Genomic DNA, 18690 nt, shown 5'->3' with positions numbered 1-18690 from the left:
TGCTGAATATAAGAATTAGTAGTCCATGCTCACTTGTAGTAGCCATGCATTTGACCCAGTATGTCAACTTCATGCCTGATTTTCCTGACACTGCCCTAGACTTAAACAGCATGGATTTTATTTTTCGTGTTCTCCCTTGCTCTTTTCTGCTTCTCACTCAAAGCATTGTAGAATTTTTTTTTTTAATAAAACCTTTTTTATGTGCCAAATAAACCAAAAGGAGCAAGAACAATACTCCAGTGTTCTGTCTTTCCTCTTTCGTTCTTACAACCTCTGAGTATCAATTAGGCATTGCTTTGCAGAGAAGAAAAAGATAATAACGAATGACTTAAAATATTTCTGTTGAGGAAAATAAGAGTTTGATTTCAGTTTCAGAGGGAATAACTGTTTTCCTGCCTCACTCATTGACTCTAATAGAAGACCAGCAAGACCTGATGTGGCTCCAGCAGAGACCTCCTATGTTCAAGGGATCTGGGAGCTTGCAAGAAGTACTGCAGAGTTTGAATTGGCCATGTTTGGCATAGCCAATGGCATTTCCCTGGAGCTTTAGAGAACATCTGTGTACTTTGCACTTGGAAAACAATCAGTATCCTTCCGTGGTGTGACAGGCAGTGGGGCCAGGTAAATAGCACTTTGGAAAGAAGGCAGAGTGATCTGATACGGACTTACAGCTCGGTGAAAAGCGACTTCAGCTCTGCTGCAGCCTTTGTATGGACTTGGATAACCACTTAACCTTCCCATGTCTGAATTTTTCCACTAATAGAATGGGCATGGGAGCATTTTTTTGTGCTCTAGGGACACTGGGTGACGGAAAGCATCAAGGGGTGAAAAACCATGCACTACCAGCATGGCTTCTGTTGCTCTGATCAGAGGACAGCAGTCATATGCATAGGAAGCACAAGTTGAAACCTCACCCAGGAGCATTGGTTTTGCTGCTGAAAATTGGGACATTGTCTTCAGTAATTCATCTACTAGCCTTTGTTTACCTGAGCAGTGATGATGGCACTCGTGGTTTGAAATGTCATCTTGATTGGCACCAGTAAAACTTACATACCATGATCTGCCACTCTCTGTTATGGAGGGGCTGTGTGTGTCATGGAAAATAAATATATTTTGAGGGGTTTAAAAATGTTATCGAGGCTACTCTTACATTCCTTTTCTGTAAAAGTAAGCATCAGCTACTACTCAATTAACCACACAGACTTCACAGGAGGCCATAATGGTCCTTAAAAAAACTATAAAATACTCTGTCTATGCATAGAAATGTCCACATTTTAAACTCCTGCCATTCAAAGTGACGTCTGGAGGGAAGCTGTGGATTTCCAGCTTTCTCAGTGGTGTCTGAAGCAGGGTGGTTGGTGTGGGGGTTAAAGGTGGCTTTGTGCTACATTTGTGCTTTTCTGATCACCAGACCAGAAGAAATTGGCTTAGTCTCTGATACAAGCTGGGGTGTACCTCAAGGCTGTTGTGACATATACCTGACCAAATCCTAACTGAAAACAAGGGACCACTGTAGCAGGGACTCCTGGAACAGGATGTCTTTTAGTGTTCATCCTTCGGCCACATCCCCTCACTGAGGGAAAGCTTATGCATTTCTTGGCTATGTGGGGGTTCCTAATAACAGGAATTTAAACCACCAGTGTTAGCACAGGACAGGATCTGACTCCATGGAGTCAGGCAGCAATAAAATTAACTGAAATAGCATGATGCTTCCTGTCTGAAAAGAAGAAGCCACTGCCTCAAGATCGTTTTGGGCCTTGGGCAGGTGTTGTTTTGGAAGGCAAAATCACAAATGTCACAGTGTTGGCTTGAACTAATAAATGAGAAAAATGCACATTTTTCCAGGGAAGAGATACTTCCCTGAAAAGCCGTGAGAAGTAGCCTCAACCCAGTGCAGTAGAAGGCTACGTAGCAAACTCTTCTCATCATTCCCCTGAAGCACTCCTGCAGGGCTCCAAGTGAACTCCAGAGGTGGTATCTGAAGAGCCCAGCATGACCTCGAAACCACCTGTGTGACACAGCAGCACCTGATAGAACCAGCGCAAAGTCCCCGTGATAACCTAACATGACCTACAAGACTGACCCCGTGAAACATTTGATTTATGGCAAATGACATGGATTTAATCACTCACTGGAGGATGCTGAATGACGCAGCACAGTGTTGCTCACTGTGGCTCTGCTGAACTGGCACGCTCCGATTGGCTTTGGGAACACACCCATTGGGTGATTCATACAATTAAAGAGCTGCCAATCCTCCCAACACTAATGAAATGCATCTCTGTTTTACTGGTAGCACTTTCTAGCAACCCATTTAGGCTTTTCTGCGGCTCTCATCACCCTAAGGTATGAGCACATCACAACTGATGGACAGCTGGTTTGCAGTTGAAGTTAAAAGGAAAATCTGGTTCCAAATAGGATGGAATTGAATAGTTTGTGAATTTATAAGGAGAATACAAATATTCAGTCAGATAATTAATTGCTATAATGACTTAGCATGGATTGGATGATGTTTCCCCACTTTGGGAGTGGGATACATTAATTTAGGAATGCTAAGAACTGTGTGTTCTAAGTAAACCAGTGTTACAAAATTATTGTGGTGTATAAACTAAATCTCAAATGTGGTTTGAGATTTCCTGCAGACTGTGAGAAAGACACTGTGGTTCTTCTCCCCTGGAAGGAAAAGTAAAGACAGCTTTAAGGTGCACAGCAAAACAGCAAACTGCCTACTAAAATCACTGATGTATGAGCATACTTCAGCCACCGCAGATGTATAGGGCTTAGTCCTCAAATTCATTCCAGTTGACTCAGCCTATTTAACAGCACAAAGCAATAAATAATTTTGCATACATTCCATCTGACATTCCATATATAGGGGAAATCTTGGGTGACATTAATTGTGGGACATGTGGACTCTGCTTAAGACTCTTTTCTCTTCCTGTCATTCTGGATCGAATATGATCCAGACATACTGTAAGATTTAGTTTTTCTAGGACAGCCAGTAGGGTCTGTCATGAACTAAACTAGTTCAATAGTATTCTCTCAAACCTCACAAAATACCTAAATTTCCTATTAGAGCCTCAGTTTCCCTTACCTCCTTTGGCCTAACGCCCATGAGGATCCAGCTCACTTCCATTCCTGCATGAAAATGAAATCTTCCCTCACCACAGGGTCTACGCTGATTCCCCACTCATTGTTTTGCTGCTGTACAATCAAAAAACGTGTTCTCCCTCATTCACTCTCTCCCCATCCCCCTAATCTAATGCCTTGGCATTATTACGATAACGGCACGTAGAGATGTGAACTGATCTGCCTCCCATCTTGTCATTTTCTCTCATATATCCGACCCAGTTCCCAGGGTCTGATTTTGTACAACTATGAACATTGGGTCTTGAAAATTGATCACTGGCCCAGAGAATAGATGCTTGTTACCCGGAAAAAAAAGATGACGTTAGAGTTATTCTTATTTTAGGTCCTGAAAAGGGCAGGAAGTCCTACTACATTAGCAGTGAAAGGATCAAGAGTGTCTCAAGAGGGTCTTGGCAGGTTCAAAAAGTCACAGCATTTGAAAGCATAGTCCAGATTTGATCACCTATCAACAATTTATCAATAGCTCAGTGATTAAAAACAAAGCCCTTTCACTTCATTAAACACATTCAGTGCCATTTGCTCTACATTCCAAATGGCTGAACTGATGTTCCAGTGCAGCCTATTTTTAGTCTTTCTGATTAGTTCATTATTTAGGAAAAGCTACAGAGTGTGTATCTGTTGCAGAGATCTAATTCTTCGTGTGGATCCCAAGGAAGAGAAGAATCTATATAGGTCTTCAGAATTTATTTGAATGTGGGTTTTATCACTGTCCCTGCTGTGGTGCAGCTCAATGAAGTCATGAGCATGGAGCTTTCCCTTCCTTAAGTCTTTTCCTTCATTTTTGTTATGGGAAGAAGCCCTGTAATATATTATACTTTTTCTTTCCTGAGAAAACTAAGATGTAGATTGACAAAACTAGCAGTCTCAGTGAGAATTAAACAAGATACTCAAAATAAGTGATCTCTTGGGTGTCTGAGTAAATCACCACCTCCAGATCAGATTTTATTTATTTTGAGAACAAACTATTTCTTTGCTGGTAAATCCTGCAGTTTTGTCATGAATCCAATGAACTTTCACTGGTAATTGACAACCCTAGAGACAGAAGTGGCCGTGTATCCCCAGGGCAGATACACACGGGCAAAAGCATTCCAGCATTGCCTCTTCAGCAAGCTTCAGCCCTCACGTGAGAGGACAGGTCACATGGAGATTAGTGTCTGTGTCCTTCAGCCATGCCTGCTAAAACTGCAGAGGAGAAACCCAGCTATGACAGCATCTTCTGGCTCACAATTTCTTAAGCACTTGCACACATGTCTGGGCCAAACTCCATTTCAGAACCCCAAGTAATAAAATGCCCCTCCCATTGGAACACAAGGAGATGGGACCATTTATTTCTTTCAGACCATTTGTGGTTTCCAAGCATGAGGGAAAACCCCTCCGGTCACTTAGGCATGCCTCTCTGGGGATACAGGAATTAGATTTGGACTGAGAACTGAGAGAGGCTCTTACTACAAGTCCCCATGGCACAATGGAATGTGACCTTGAATGGGTTTTGGAATCTTCACACCTGAGTAAGCACTGCATGCCGACAGCTCTCAGATGCACAGCTTACTTCCTGTGCAGGGCACCATGCTTGAGTAGCCATCAGAACTTGAAATACCTAAGCTATCTTGCTTAGAGTTATTTGGGAATCTCCTGGCACTGCTTGGTGCTGGGCAGGCAGGTCTTGTTCTGTATTCTGCTCTGCCTGGAGAAGATGAAGTCAGTTCTAGGTGTAATACCCTTTTAGTGATGTCAAAAGCAACAACAGAGGAACACAGTTCTACACATTTGCTGCCTTCTGCTTTGCTGCCTTTCATATGTCATTTGTCATCTTAAAATGTCAATTCTACGACATAGGGACAACAGTTTTGTGCATGCACAGTGTCAAGCATAAAGATGTTTCCACCCTCTGTGAAGCATTTTTGTGCAGCTGCAATGGCACAATGGCAAGAAAGAGTAAAATTCTCAGAAAATCTCCACTGAACAGCCAGAGAGGAGCATTAAGTGTTGGTTCCTCTGCTTTACCAAAGATAACCTAGCAAAGCCATGGGTTCTTTGCCATGAAAACTGTACCCAAAGACTCCAGAAGGAGGACAAATTCATGTGCTTCCAGCTGTGAGACCAGCAGAGAGCCTCAATGTATGAGGTGGCCAGGCCTGCCTTTCTTGGCATCGCCAAGTCAAGTCTAGAATTTCGTGCTCCAACTAGTTTGTTTCTTTCCTTTTCCAAATTTTACTGCATGGAGCCAAATCCGTGGGTTTCCAAATTGCTGGAGGTCCAAGGCTGGTTGGTCTATGTGATTAATCCTGCCCACTCTTTCTATGTCTGAACCCTTCTTTCTCCCATGGACTGGGGCAGGAAGGAGCAAGAGAGGGCTGTTAGTGGTGGCAGACGTTGGCATCAGCAGGTGAAAATCCACCCCTTTCCATAATTCAGAGACGGTGAATGAGCAGGTCTGTCTCTCCATCCATCAGCTCCAGCTGATACTCCCGCTTCTCTCAGCAATTCTACTTCTGAATCCCAAGATTCCTTCTGACTCATCTTCCTCTTTCAGACCATGTGTCTCAATTATCTCCTTCCAGCACTCACACTGCATTCCTATTACCACCTTCCCTTGTCATGCTGTGGCCAAGTCCTGGGTCCTCTCTTGCCTAATGTTTCCTTCTGGCCAACTGTGCTTTCCAGCTGTCACAGACCCTTCCAGCCCCAAATCTCTCTCTGCTTCCAGCAAGCAGAGACAGTTTTCACAGTTGAGTCAGTTTATTCCCAGAAACAACCCATCCCTTCAGTTTCTGCAGAAGCATAAAAGTCCTCCCTGGTCCTGGAGCCTTTATATTGTCACAATGCTCTTTCTCACAGTCTTGCTTTGCTCTGAATGCTTTCCCCCTCACTGTTCCTGTAAATGTGGGCCAAGCTGTAATGATGCAGCACACAGAAAAACACCTTTCTCCTGTGATCTTAGACAGCCCCTGGAATTATTTCCTGGAAAGCCATTCTTGGCCTTTCTGAGTTGTGCTTTTCTGTGAACAGATGGACAAAGTGATGGATGAAGAGGAGAAGAACAGAACAATGATTGAGAAAGAGTTGTGCAATGATTAGGCGCTCACCTAAAATTTAGAAAAATTGTCAATCCCATGCATTTTCCTGTGCTGTGCTGCTGTTTGCATTGCAGTTCACTTGGCAGGACAGACATATTTTCTCTTTTGCTTCCTTTCCCAACAGCAAAGCAGCTGCACTTCTCTGCTCTCCTCTTGGCAGTTGTTCCCTTTGAGACTACTGAGGACCGTTCCAATGGAATTCTCAGCTAAAGGACACTGTGCAATGTTGAGCTCCAATTATCTCCAGCATCAAGCCTGTTCACAGCTGCTCTGTTGCCCCAAACGCTTACATGTCATGAGAGACCCTATCATCCTCCCACGTTTCCTCCCAAATTCTCCTATTGAACTTTTTTGTGTCTTTTCTCTTGAAAGAAATAAATGGCTGCTACTTTTGGAGACACAAAGGCAGTAAGGAGAGATTAAAACATCTCAATGTCTGGAAGACTTTGAGGTCTACCCTGCTGTCCAATCCCTCCAAGCCTGGAAGATGTGAAGGAACCTAAGCCTGGTTATTTCTTGAGGGAACAGCTATGTGTCTCCACTTCTGTTATCTCATTGTACGGTCAACTTACAATTTCCCTCTGTGCTGCATACACTGACATCATAGGGCTCCAGGCAGGCATTTTGAGGAATATTTGGGACAGAAGCTTCTACGCCAAACTGTAGCATCCCCCATACCAAAGGCATGCACTGCAGTAGTGCTCTGAAGCAACTGGACCAGAAAGGAGCTTGGAGACTGCTATTCCTGGACCTTTCTTTGCTCCTGCCCAACTGCACTTCCACAGTGCGTTGGGGATCTCAGTCTCTCACTCAGCTGTTTCCACTGGACACCAGCCCCTCTTCCTGTCCCCAAAATACACTAAACCAGCTCTTCACCCTACTTACAGTGTTCCTCCTGTCTATGGCCAATTAGGAACTCGGAAATGTAGGGAAACCATCCCTCCTGTGGTCATGAAATTCACTAAAACTTTACAGTGGCTCCAACCTATTCCCTGTACTTGATTTCTTAGTCTCTGAATACTCGATTTCCATCCCCCTCCCCCCTGCCTTCAGGCAGGATGACATTCTTTCCTGCTCAAGTCCTTGCAGGCGCTACTGATCTTGAAGCTCCCCAATTACAACCACTTTTCTTGCAATGGCGACACCTTAAGAGACAACAGCAGCTGCCCATAAAGGGCCTCTGCCATCTGTTTCATTCACTCCTCACTCAAAAATGAGCAAGAGAAAAATGTCTTCTTTCATGATTCTGCCACTGCCCTTCAAAAACCAATGACTCTCAGCCTAAGGAAGAGGGCAATGCTTGAATCTAAAACGAAGCAGCAGAAATTCTTGATGATTGGTGCCTTGAGACCTCATACTCTGAAGGCAGTTCTCGAGGGCATCTACATTTGGGAATGACTCCTCATGGCTGTCTGAAAGGCAGAAGTCAAAATCAAACCACTTTGTCTCAACCACCAACCTTTCATACCAATCACATCCGAAAGGAGATGCACATGTGCACTCATGCACATTTCAATAGGCTCAGTTGTGAGTCCTTTTCCACCACCTCTCCAAAGAGGCTGAATGGGATGGGGTCAAGGGTCCTTGTTCCTGCTGAGGAGGACTATGGGCTAGAAACGTAAAGGGAAGAGCAGAAACGTCATAAGGGTGTAGGACTGAGGGAGAAAAAGGCAGACATGAGAGATGATGTGGAGAAAAAGGGATGAGAAGAAGAAGAAGAAGCAGTGAATTTTGAAGAAAAATGATGAAGAGAATGAAGAAAAATGGAAACCAAGGGTGAAGAAAAATGGAAACCAAGGGTGAAAAAAAACTGAACTAAGAAAGAAAAATATTATGCAACATCCTCAGGAGGAGATTAAGCTCCAGGAACCAGTTTTCAGAAACTTACTTTTTACAATGGACAAGTCAGGTAAGGTTGCAGAAGTCAGAAAATAGGGTTGGATGAAAAGTCATTTGATTCACAGTGATCTGTGATACTGAATGAACACAACCATAAACCTGGGAAATATTCAGTGTTCAAGTATGATCCATCTCACTGCAGCTACACTGGTGATGTAAACAAGACCCGAAGAAAGAGAGAAGTTCTCTGAGTGGTAGCAAATTTAAGAATGAAATGTTGTTATGAAGGAGTGGGAGGAGAAAAATAAAACCAGCACTAAAAAAAATCATGTTCAGAAGGAGAATGAAAACTGAGAAATGGGAAGAGAAGAATCAGAAAGGGACAGAAAATCCAAGGAACGGAGGTGGATAGTGTTATTCTTTATTTGACAGAATGTATTCTTTATACAACAAGCTAAATCAGAAATTTGTAGATGTTTGCTTCTAGCAAAAACACACATCAGAAAAATCCCTACCCATGAAGAGGATGACATTGCATTCTCAAGTTTTTGTATGCCATCCTCATTTTCTGTTTTTCACAGCTAGAAGATAGGAGTATATGCTCTGAGGGAATAGGAAGTGCAGGATAAAGTCCATATGCTTCTCTGGGGAGTGATAGATTTGATAGGAAACCGATATAAATGCTTATTCGCCTGCGCCACAGAAACAGAAGTGGATTTCACCTGTCCTGCAGGGCTTGGTATGAAAACTCTGAGTAGTTTGGAATTTAATGGGAGAACTTTTCTGTAACATAAGGAGAATAAATGTGTTTGGGAGACAGAAAGCTGCCAATAAAAAAGAGAGATTCAGATAAAGAAAGAAATGAAGAAAGAAGAAAAAGGTGAATTCTAACAAGTTCACGGTCATCTCTTCCATTTTACACACTCATCCATCCAAGGTGAGGAATCTATATGAGAATTTTTGCCCCACAGGAACAGAAGCCAGTTGAATTTTTCTAATAAGGGTGAAAGACGACGAGAATGAGAATAGTTAAAAAAGGAACTGCTGGACTTGGTGAAGAGCTGGCATAAATAAATGCAGAACCTCGTTACCTTTGGGGCTGTTGCACCCACTAGCACTAGAAGTGAATTTAGCCCCTGGTTTTGTTGGGTACGTCACTGGTGGAGTGGGGACACACGGTGACCTAGGGAGCATGGATGTTTGAAGGATGCACAGCCCTTTCTCAGCCTCAGTCTCCCCCTACCTACACAGGCAGCATAAGCAGTGTGGCTCCATCCGAGTCACTGAGGTTACATCAGAGCAAACAAGGGGAGAATTTGGCCTCCATCTCTTGTGCATAGAAACACTACAGTATTGCACGTCATCAGATGCCAGTGCAGTCATCATTTCCACACATATAAGAGAAAAGAGACAACCTCGTTTTTAATTTAGTCGTGATAGCATCAAAGAGACCCAAAGCCTATTGCTTTCTGGGAAGCAGGGACTTCAACAATAATAATTCTTTGCACATATATAGCACTTTCATTGCCAACTACTTACTTCATACCCTGGGGTGTGAAGAAAAAGGACTCCACTTAATTCCATATGCTCTTAATTGCTCTCCATCCCTGATCCTTCCTAGCAAAATATGATAGAAATATCTAAACTCACTGTTAATTTGTCAAATTAGGGCAGTCATTGACACCAGCAGAAAGGCAGGCCTAGTTTGCATCTTACATTGCAACTGCACAGCGTAGCATCTAGAAACAAAAGAACTGCCAGACTAACTAAATCTGAGCTCTTTTTAATCCCTGACAAATGTTTCAGGGAAGAGGCAAGAACCACATGGCAGTCAGATAGGGGATAGTCTGCCCTTGTGAAATGTTATCCTAGTTTTTATGGTGGCTGGCTTAATTGCTGAATTACAAAACACCCCAAATGCTGTTCACATCCATTAGGAGGATGCTTAATTTTCGTGAACTCTGTCGTAAATGCCCACTTGCTTGCTAAATGTTGTTAAAATCTTGGCCATGAGAGCTCCAGTGGCAATGAGCTCCACAGCCCTGATATGCATCAAATGAGAAAGCTTTAACTGGGTCTCCCGTGACTCATGTCAGGTCCTCTTGTCTGTGTGTTACAAAATGGGGAAATCAAGAGCTACTGATCCACCTTCTCTAGCCCATTCATTATTCAACACAATCCAATCACTTTCCACCTCATTCACCTCCTTTCCCAGGCAAACATGCCTAGCCTTCATACACAGTCTTTCCTGCTCTTCCTTGTCCCTGTCCCCCTTTCATGAACCCTATTCTGACTTTGCAACACCCCGCCCTTGGATGACCCTCTCTTCTGCACTCTCTTCTATCCCCTTTGCTTTAATCCTTATGCTTAGGGACTTGCTGGTTGTGGGTTTTCTATCTGCAGCCATGAGCTGCAATAGACCATTACCAGCAGTGTCCCCATTTCTGGCACCCAGTGAGTCACCACGGCACATGTAGAGCCCTGCATGGTGCACAATCCCCCTCTGCTAACCAGCCAGTGACACGCTCTGCCCCTCCTCACTGAGGTTCACTCAGGCAACCGTGAGGCTTGGAGCCCCCAGCTCCATTCACCATCCTCACCTGAGGTATTCCTGAGAACCTCAGAGAAAATCCTCCCCCTGAAAACAGTTCAAAAAGGACGACTGCTCGCTGGGACTCTTCCCTCTGACAACCGGAGATCCTTCACTGTAGTTCACAAGTACTCCAGGGTTATGGCTTGAGAGACCCTTATTTTCCCTTTAGATCCTGGCCTGATCCATGTCTGAGGGTTGCCAGGGAGGGCATTTAGGGCTGCCATGAGCTCCTTCCAGCCCAGTTGCTGGCTGCACGCAGATGAGCCAGCTCATCAGCTGAGCTGCCAGTGAGCCCTCCGGCCACGGGAGGTTGGAGGCAGCAAAGTGGAGGGAGCTTGGCTTGGCCACGGGCAGTGAGCAATGAGGGGAGCAGAGGGAGGGGCTCGGGTCTCACCCCCCTCAGGGGCAGCTGGGCTCCTGGTAAGGGGAGAGAGCGACAGCAACTGGTGTCACACATGTCACACACTGCCTTGAGAAGGGGACACTGGCTGGAGAAAGGAAGAGGGGTTGGAAAAGTGTTTATTTAGAGCCTACAGCTAGTGCAGCTCTGAAAGAACGGGGTATTTTAGCTGGAGGGAATTACTCTATGTAAGATGGGTAAAGGCAGGAAATGATGGCAGTGAGAAGAGGAAAGAGGATAGAGAGATGCGACAACAGGAGCAAACAGGACAGAGAGGAGCAAGGACAAGATAATATAACATTATAGAGAGGAAAGAGCAAGGGGGATGGGCCTCAGAGAACTTGGAGACAAACAGGGAGAAATAATGAAGGAGAAGATGCTTTTGAGAGAAAGCACAGAAGAGACATAAAGATGAAAGGGGAAAATATAGAGGAAGAACAGGGGAGGGAAACAAGAACAAATTGAAATGGAGATGGATAGAATGAGTCAAAGATGGAGGGTGAGGAAAAAGCTGGGGTCATACAGGGAAGCGAAAAATAACTTCTTGGTGTATTGTATTTACATTACATTCTGCGTATAGCTAAGCGGTTCTGTGCTCTGTGTTTCCCCTGCTGGGTGGCTGCTGCCTTGGATTGGGGGATGAGGGGAGAGGACATGCAGCACGACCCCTGCTGTAACCCATTCCTCCGGCAGCAGCCCCCTTCCCTCCTCGAGAGCCCCCTGCGAGGGGGAAGGGTTTGTGCCCGTGAAAGGAAGGCAGCAGACATCCTCTGACAACGAGTGAGATATGGAAGGGAGAAGCAGCGCAGAATGGAGCAGCGAGGGCTCCCCCTGGGATAAACCGGGTATGCTTGACTGGAAATCTGCTCTTAAAACAGGGGCAGGGGGCAGAGCCATCTGAGAGCCTGAAATGGTCCCTGCTCCCCCCGGCAACCTCCTCGCTACTGCTTTTAAATGAAATAAATATGGAGATTCTGCTGTCAAACCTCGGTGGTTCTCCTCTCCCAAAACTCTTGCTTAGATCATACCAAATCACAACCAAGTGAGACGGGGTTCAGAGGGCTGCATGAGGAAAGGGATGGGTTAAAAGGGAAACATTAGATAGGAATAGCTCCTGAACTCCCTGGCAAAGAGACATTTGTTCTATCTCTGTGTAATTTCTTTATACATTACTGCTGCCACACTGCACCTCCATGTCCCTCCCACTGCATTTCACTCTCACTCTTTTCAGCAAGGCAATTTCTGGTGCATTTCAGGACAGTATTAACCCATTCCTCTTTCCCTGTCAGCAGGAAGATTTATAATTCAAAAGCAATTTAGAAGTCTGTTATAGCAACTCACTAGTGAGGAACAGCATTTCCTTGTCAAATCTTACAAAGGAGCTGAGCTTGCAGGTCTCAGCCCCTCAAATCCCTGCCTTCTCTGTGACTCCAGTCAGGTGTGAATTTAAGCTGAGAGGAGAACCAAACCCACCCAAGTCTGGGATCGTGAGTAATTCTTCCTCACCATCTGCCACCCCACTTTTTAAAATCCTTTGTCTTCTTCTTCACCCAAGGCCTGTCCAGCTCTGAATCCCCTTTTTCCCCGGCAGATGCAATGCCAGCAACAATCAGCTCTGTGCCTGGTCATTTCCTCCTGCTGCATCTCATGGCTGGGCTTGGGGGGGAAGCTTCTGGTCCTGAACTGTGAACACACAGAGACCCTGATTTAATCTACTGCTACACCCACTGAATTTTCAGAAAAGGCTCTGGATTAGGTCAGCAAGGAAGAAAGGAAAGGACCCTTTGTAGATTTGTGGATCCTTAGAAGTAGGACGGCAGGCAATTCTGCAGAGCAAAACTCGGGACACTGACAGAAACAATGGCTGAAAGAAATAAAATCATGAAAGCTAAGCGGGAAAACGGAAAAAAACCCACACATAAAATGGATGTGAAAGGAAAGAGGTACACCAGGAGCAAACAGCAGTGGGAGAAGGCAGTGAGAGGAAACGACGCAGCGCCAGAATAGTCTGGCAGAAGCTTGTCCACTGCCTGTGCCCTGCCTTACTTTGCTGTCAGCTCTTTATTTTTGCAAACACAGAATCTGCACTTAGCTCTCATGCACTGCTCAGATATAACAAGCTGGAAAGGGAACAGATCAGCTCATCAATTCTCCTTGGGAAGGGTCTCTAGGCAGGAATTATTTTCTCCATCAACATCCATTCAATTACTTGCCTTCACACCAGTCAGATCTACAGGGATGTCTAACCCCATGTGCATCACTCATGCCTGCCTGCCCTGGACTCTTCTCTCCCGCCTTCTCAGTATAAAAGCCTCCCAGACTTATCCGTTTCTTAATAATGATGACAACATGACAAACCCAATAACCTACAGATATAAAATACATTTCATTTGCTTGCTTCGTAAGACCCTGATAAGGCATCGTCCCTCACTTTTTGAGATCCTGTAGGAGATCTACAGGAGCTAATGAAAAAATTAGGCAAGACATCAGTCATAATAAAAAGTGGGTTTAAAACATTCAGTGCCAAGAAGGAATTAGGCTGCAGGATCCGCAGCCATTTCAAAGTTGTAATAGGTGCACCGTCCAGTGTGGCATGAGCTTGCAGATCTCAGTTGTTCAGCGTTTGTGTGTGTTTTGTGCCTAGACAGCTAAAGGGCCGAGAGAAGCCATTTTTCTTGAAGGGCAGGGACTTTTGAATGGCCCAGAGACATATTTGGGCAACCCCAAAGTCTGAGAGAGAAACAACTGGAGGAAGATTAGGAAAAAAATCAGAAGCACGATCTGCAATAATGTGAAGTGACACCACCTGTCTGCTTGAGTCCCACCATTGAGCAGGGGCTCATTGTAGGACACAAGAAAGGAGGGAAAGGAATCCCAGTAGAGGAGGAACTTCCCAAATGACACTCTTCTTAGAAGTAATACAAGGATCTGAAAATGCTGACTGAAAGTCCATTGTAGGGAATAGAATGACTGAAGAGAGGGAAACCCAAAAATTGAAAGCTTGGGGACCAAATTCTCCAAGAGGAGGTTGCAATTCTGACCAAAACATACCTGTGCATACAGCCCAAGATAAGTGCTCACATCCATTTTTGCTACTAAATCTCTTGGCCAAGAAGACAAAAGACAATTTAGCATGATAACTTTAACATGAGGTGTCCACCATCTCTGACAGCCTACAGTGTTGACTAATGCCAGTGTTCCTCCACATTTCCAGAAATGAAGGCAACATTATCAAAGGCTTCCTACCAGTAGCAGATGGCGGTTTGAACTCCTTTTCTGATTATTTTCTTGTTACAAAGCCTCCTGCCCTCCTCTTCACTACCTCCCCTCATCCTATATACCTCCCCTAACATCTACTCCAGGCAGAAGAGTGTCTGTCCCACATCCTTTGTCAGGTGCCTCCACTACACCGTGGGCAAGCTGTGCACAAATCAAAAGTTTTTGTCCTTTTTACAGCCTCCTGGGACCAAGCCTTTCCCTCCACAAATCCACCCACTCCGTGTATCTTGGGGGAAAGGAGCCTTTGCTGCATCCTTCTCTCTCCTGTTCACCAGCAGGAAGCCTTCACCAGGGAGAGGGAATCAACCAGGGATACCGTTCTGATTCCTTTTGACAAGAAAGACGATAACCCCCCACTGAGTTGATCAGACATGACAGTAAGAGCCCTGCCATCCAAGGGCTGGTGGGGATATTTGGCTGTGCTGTCCTGGGGCCAAGGGAGTGCCAGCCACCACGCCATGCAGGCTGTGGGGCTGGGGGAAGCCAAGCAGAGGCATGGCAGCAGTGGCAGTGCCAAACCTGTGCTGTGCCACCTCACAAGGCAAGCCCATGCCCAGGCCCTGCTCAGTGTGTGCCCATGGGGATGGGTTTGCCTTCTGCCGAGATGCTCTTGCAACCAAGTCTTTATCCAAGTTTCAGTGTGACCTGTGGCCTCAGGCAAGCGACTCAGAGCTGGGCTCAGCTCCCCTGTGGTGCACTGCACCCTCCTACCCCACCTGCTGCTGCTGCCCAGCATTTAGGTGCTGGGGGATTGGGCCAGCCCAACCCTCACGTGTGTGGGGCGAGTGAGAGCAGCCTGCCAGGGCCATGCAGGCCGTGCTCAGGCTGAATTTCACACCGTTCATGCAGGGCTATGTTTTAGCCCGCTGGAGAACATCAGCAGGGAGGGCAGGGGACCTGGGCTGGCAGCGCAGCATTGTGGGGACTGGGCTACTTCAAAGCTTTTAATTGGAAGCATCCTGGCGCATTCTTTTGCCACGCAAGCCACTTCTCAACAGTGCCTGTGGGGTCCTGTCAGATGTAAAGGAGAAGGAGCCCCGAGCTCCTCCAATCTGACAAACCTCACCCGCCCCTTCCTCCTCCCCCTCAGACCGCGTCCCTCTGGGTACGGCTCTGTGGGCAGATAGACATGATCTGAATTCACTGCCTCTCCTGGCTGGGGTCCTCATATCTTCTATCTCCACCCCAGCCTCTCTCCGCCCTCCAGCTTGGGGACATGGCTCAGGAAGGGAGCTCATCCCCACAGCCTCTCTTCCCTGCATGGCTTTGCATTTGGGCTTATTTTTTTGGTTTTCTTTCCCCTTCTCTCTCTCATTAATTTTTAATTAAGGAGATGTCTCCTTCCCTGGTTGTAATGAATATCTCTGTGAGAGGTTTTTCATTTTTTATTAATATATACCTCAATGTATTTATCTATTTGCAGGAAATCTGTGCGTGTGTGTGAGCAAGTGTGTTTAAAACATCCCCCATTAATTTACTGCTATTGATTTTCTGGCGTGGATACAGCATATAGTATTCAGCATAGAGCTCCTCTGCAGGATATGTTAAAAGGCAGCAGTTTGGGTTGACAAAGGGCACTAAATGCAGTATGCGTCAAATAGAGCATCGCTCAATGAAGTCACTTAGCTATTCAAAACATGTCCAGCCATCACTCAACCATTTGCACCAAGAAGGGGGTGGGGGGGGGGTGCTGGGTGGAATTCATGCTTCTTCCTGGACACAACCATTTCCAAGCAGCAGCTTTAGCTCTCTTTGGTGAGAGACATCAAAACGTACATAGTTTATTTTCCCCCTTCCCCCGCCTTCCATCTCCCGGCGCTGGGTTAAGGAAATCAGTTCTGCGGTACCCACTTGCCGTTCTCTCCCGACAGGGAGCTCCAGGCACACCCAGCTCCGGTGGACACTGGCAGACACTGATCTTATCCCTGGATGTCCACGAACCCCCAGCAGCCCACCGTCCAGCTGGGAGCTGATTCACAAACAGGGCTTTCACAATGGGCTGCAATGTGCACTCCTGTTCTCTCTCCTCACTACGTGTGTAACATAAACCATGCATTTACATCAGCTGCCCCTCTCGCTCCAGCACAGGCTGAAGACCACCTCCCCAGCCCACACGTACACCAATAGCAGTACTCAGCAACACATATTTAAAAGTAAATCACTGGTCCCTCTTTTCTTTCCCCCTCCCTTTATAATATCTGATTCCAGAAGTTGGCTGCAGTGGTGTCTCTTCTGTCATCAGACATGTCACTGAGTTGCTGTTCAGTTTCACCACATCAGACTTCAGCTGATTTCTCTATTCAGAGGCTTGTTTATTTTAAGCCTTTACCATAAACCTTAAAAAAAACCCCAACCCCCCAAACCAACCTCGAACAAAATCCCCCTTCCCAACAAGAAACAAACTGGGGAAAAATCCCAGCCCCAAACCAAATCAATCAGTGGCCATCTAGACCCCTCTGCATCCAGCCCAGTGAGATGTGGTTGCCTACAGATATTACAAAATGCTCTGAACTATGTTTGAGACGACTGGTATCGTTCTGTATGAGACATTTTGGATACAACACCGTTGCTTCCCTTTCTCTCTTTTTCCTTCCTAAAGTGAACTAGATTGCATCCAAAGTGCTTTGCAATCACCTCCTCTCCACATTGCCCCTCACTCACAGTCTTGGCTTTGCAAATAAGCCATTTGCAAAAAGAGCAATTATTTCACTCTCTGGTTGCAGCCGGAGCACAGCAATAACACAGTATTTTGGCATTGCTTACCAAGGCAATACAAGCAAGCTGAAGACAGGCAGACTGCACAATTGCGTTTTGAAAGGATCTCGCGGTGGTTTTGTAACACACACATTATTCCAGCTGGAGGGAGGAAGTGAATTTTTGGGGAAGGTGGGAGGGGGGAGGGTGGGAAAGAAAAAGGGAGAAGGGAACAGAACAGCGAGTGTGTTGCCTGTCTTCTTGCCTCTGTGCTCCGAGTAACTGAGCCCACCACTCTCAATCCACCGTGAAAGGAATGAAGTGAGAAAATGGTGGAATGTGGAGGGATTTATTGGGGGGAGGAGGGAGAAACGTGGGGTGGTGGGAGAGGAAGGGGTTGAGGGGGGGGGGGGGTGTGGAGGTCCAGAATTAAATACCTTCCAGGCAGCAGGTTCTCCATAATCCAGAATGGGTCATGACTTCCTCGTTCTTTTTGCTGGTTTCGTTCTCACTGACAGTTTTAGTCTTGCAAACCCCTCTGGAGTAAAGCCAGTAGTCGGTCCCCACAGCTATGGTCATCAGGCTGAAGGCAGCGAAAGCACCAACGGTGGTTAAAAGCATCTGAACACCTCTGTCAAAGAGCCCCATAATTCTTCATTATACAAATACCCAACCGCCTTCTGATTCTTGGGGTGTGTGTGTTTAATAAAATAAAAGAATAATAATTCCGATTAATAATATAATGGATATAGAGAGAGAGATAGATATCAAAAAAGGGAGGTAAGAAAGCCCACGGAAAAGAGTGTAAATTAGAAAGATCACACGGGAAGAGGCTTGCCTTTTAAATTGGAAACGTTCTGGTTGAAATATAAAAAAAGGAAAAAGGAAAAAGAAAAAAAAAAAGAGAGAAAAGAACCAAGAAAAACCAAACAAATAAAGAGAGAACCCCCCCCAAAATGAGACGCCTTAATCCCTTTTTCTAAAATTCTGGTCTCCAGTTTCCATATGTAATGGCTAATTTGGAGATGGCTTCCACAGTGAACAGGGGAGCAGCAGCAGCATCCTCAACACAATCTCTCATTATCTGGACCTAGACAGTTAGAGACTGTAAGAGCAGAGATGCAACCTTCAGTCTTCTTGCTTAGCTCTGCAGCCTGCGCCATGAAAATCCTTTTCCTTCCCAGTTATCTTCCTTGGGTTTTTATTATTTATTTTTTTCCCCCGGCAGCGGCAGTCGCTCCAATCCTCTCTCACTTTTTCTCGCTTGCTTCTCCTTCCTTTCGCTCGCTCCTACCACCAAGCCAGAGTGCCCAGTATACTGTAAGCCCTTGATTTCAGCTGAACAGGTGCCGAGGTCTTGCCTCCCATGGCTTTTCCGCACAGCCGCGGTGCTCGCTCCCGGCGGAGGTGGGCGAGGAGAGAGGGGGGCTCCTGGAGGGGGGGTCGGGGAGGGGGTGGAAGGGGACAAGCGCGGCTGTCCTCCCGGGCGGTGGGTGGGGTGGTGCGCGGAGCGGAGCCCGGCTGCGGCACTCCCTGCCCCGCGGCGGCCCCCGGCGATCCCGGGCCCCGCTAACGCATCAAGCCGGCGGTGGCGGCGCGGCGCCGGACGGCTCCCCCGCGGCGGCGACGGCGGTGTCGGGGTCGGTGTCGGCGGCGGCCGG

At 46.2% G+C, this 18690-nt stretch overlaps 1 protein-coding gene across 2 annotated transcripts in view; it reads right to left on the bottom strand.

Moving 5' to 3' along the window:
• The window catches only part of CACNG2 (calcium voltage-gated channel auxiliary subunit gamma 2), a 52182-nt gene extending 33716 nt beyond the window's left edge, over positions 1-18466 (bottom strand). The window contains exons 1-2 of one of the 2 annotated variants that reach the window (XM_066320178.1): positions 18156-18466; positions 17467-17612 (exon numbers count right to left, since the gene is read on the bottom strand). In XM_066320178.1, coding sequence (XP_066176275.1) covers positions 17467-17608 — 142 coding nt within the window. In that variant the 5' untranslated portion in view covers positions 17609-17612; positions 18156-18466. Of the gene's footprint in view, positions 1-17466 lie in introns of both variants that reach the window. The other variant, XM_066320177.1, reaches the window with a different exon arrangement.
• Positions 18467-18690: the final 224 nt, after the last annotated feature.

The sequence above is a fragment of the Sylvia atricapilla genome, chromosome 5 (assembly GCF_009819655.1).
Source record: "Sylvia atricapilla isolate bSylAtr1 chromosome 5, bSylAtr1.pri, whole genome shotgun sequence".
NCBI classification, from domain to species: Eukaryota; Metazoa; Chordata; class Aves; order Passeriformes; family Sylviidae; genus Sylvia; species Sylvia atricapilla.
Note: the sequence above shows the minus strand (reverse complement) of the source record. Positions and strands in the feature narration are given on the sequence as shown.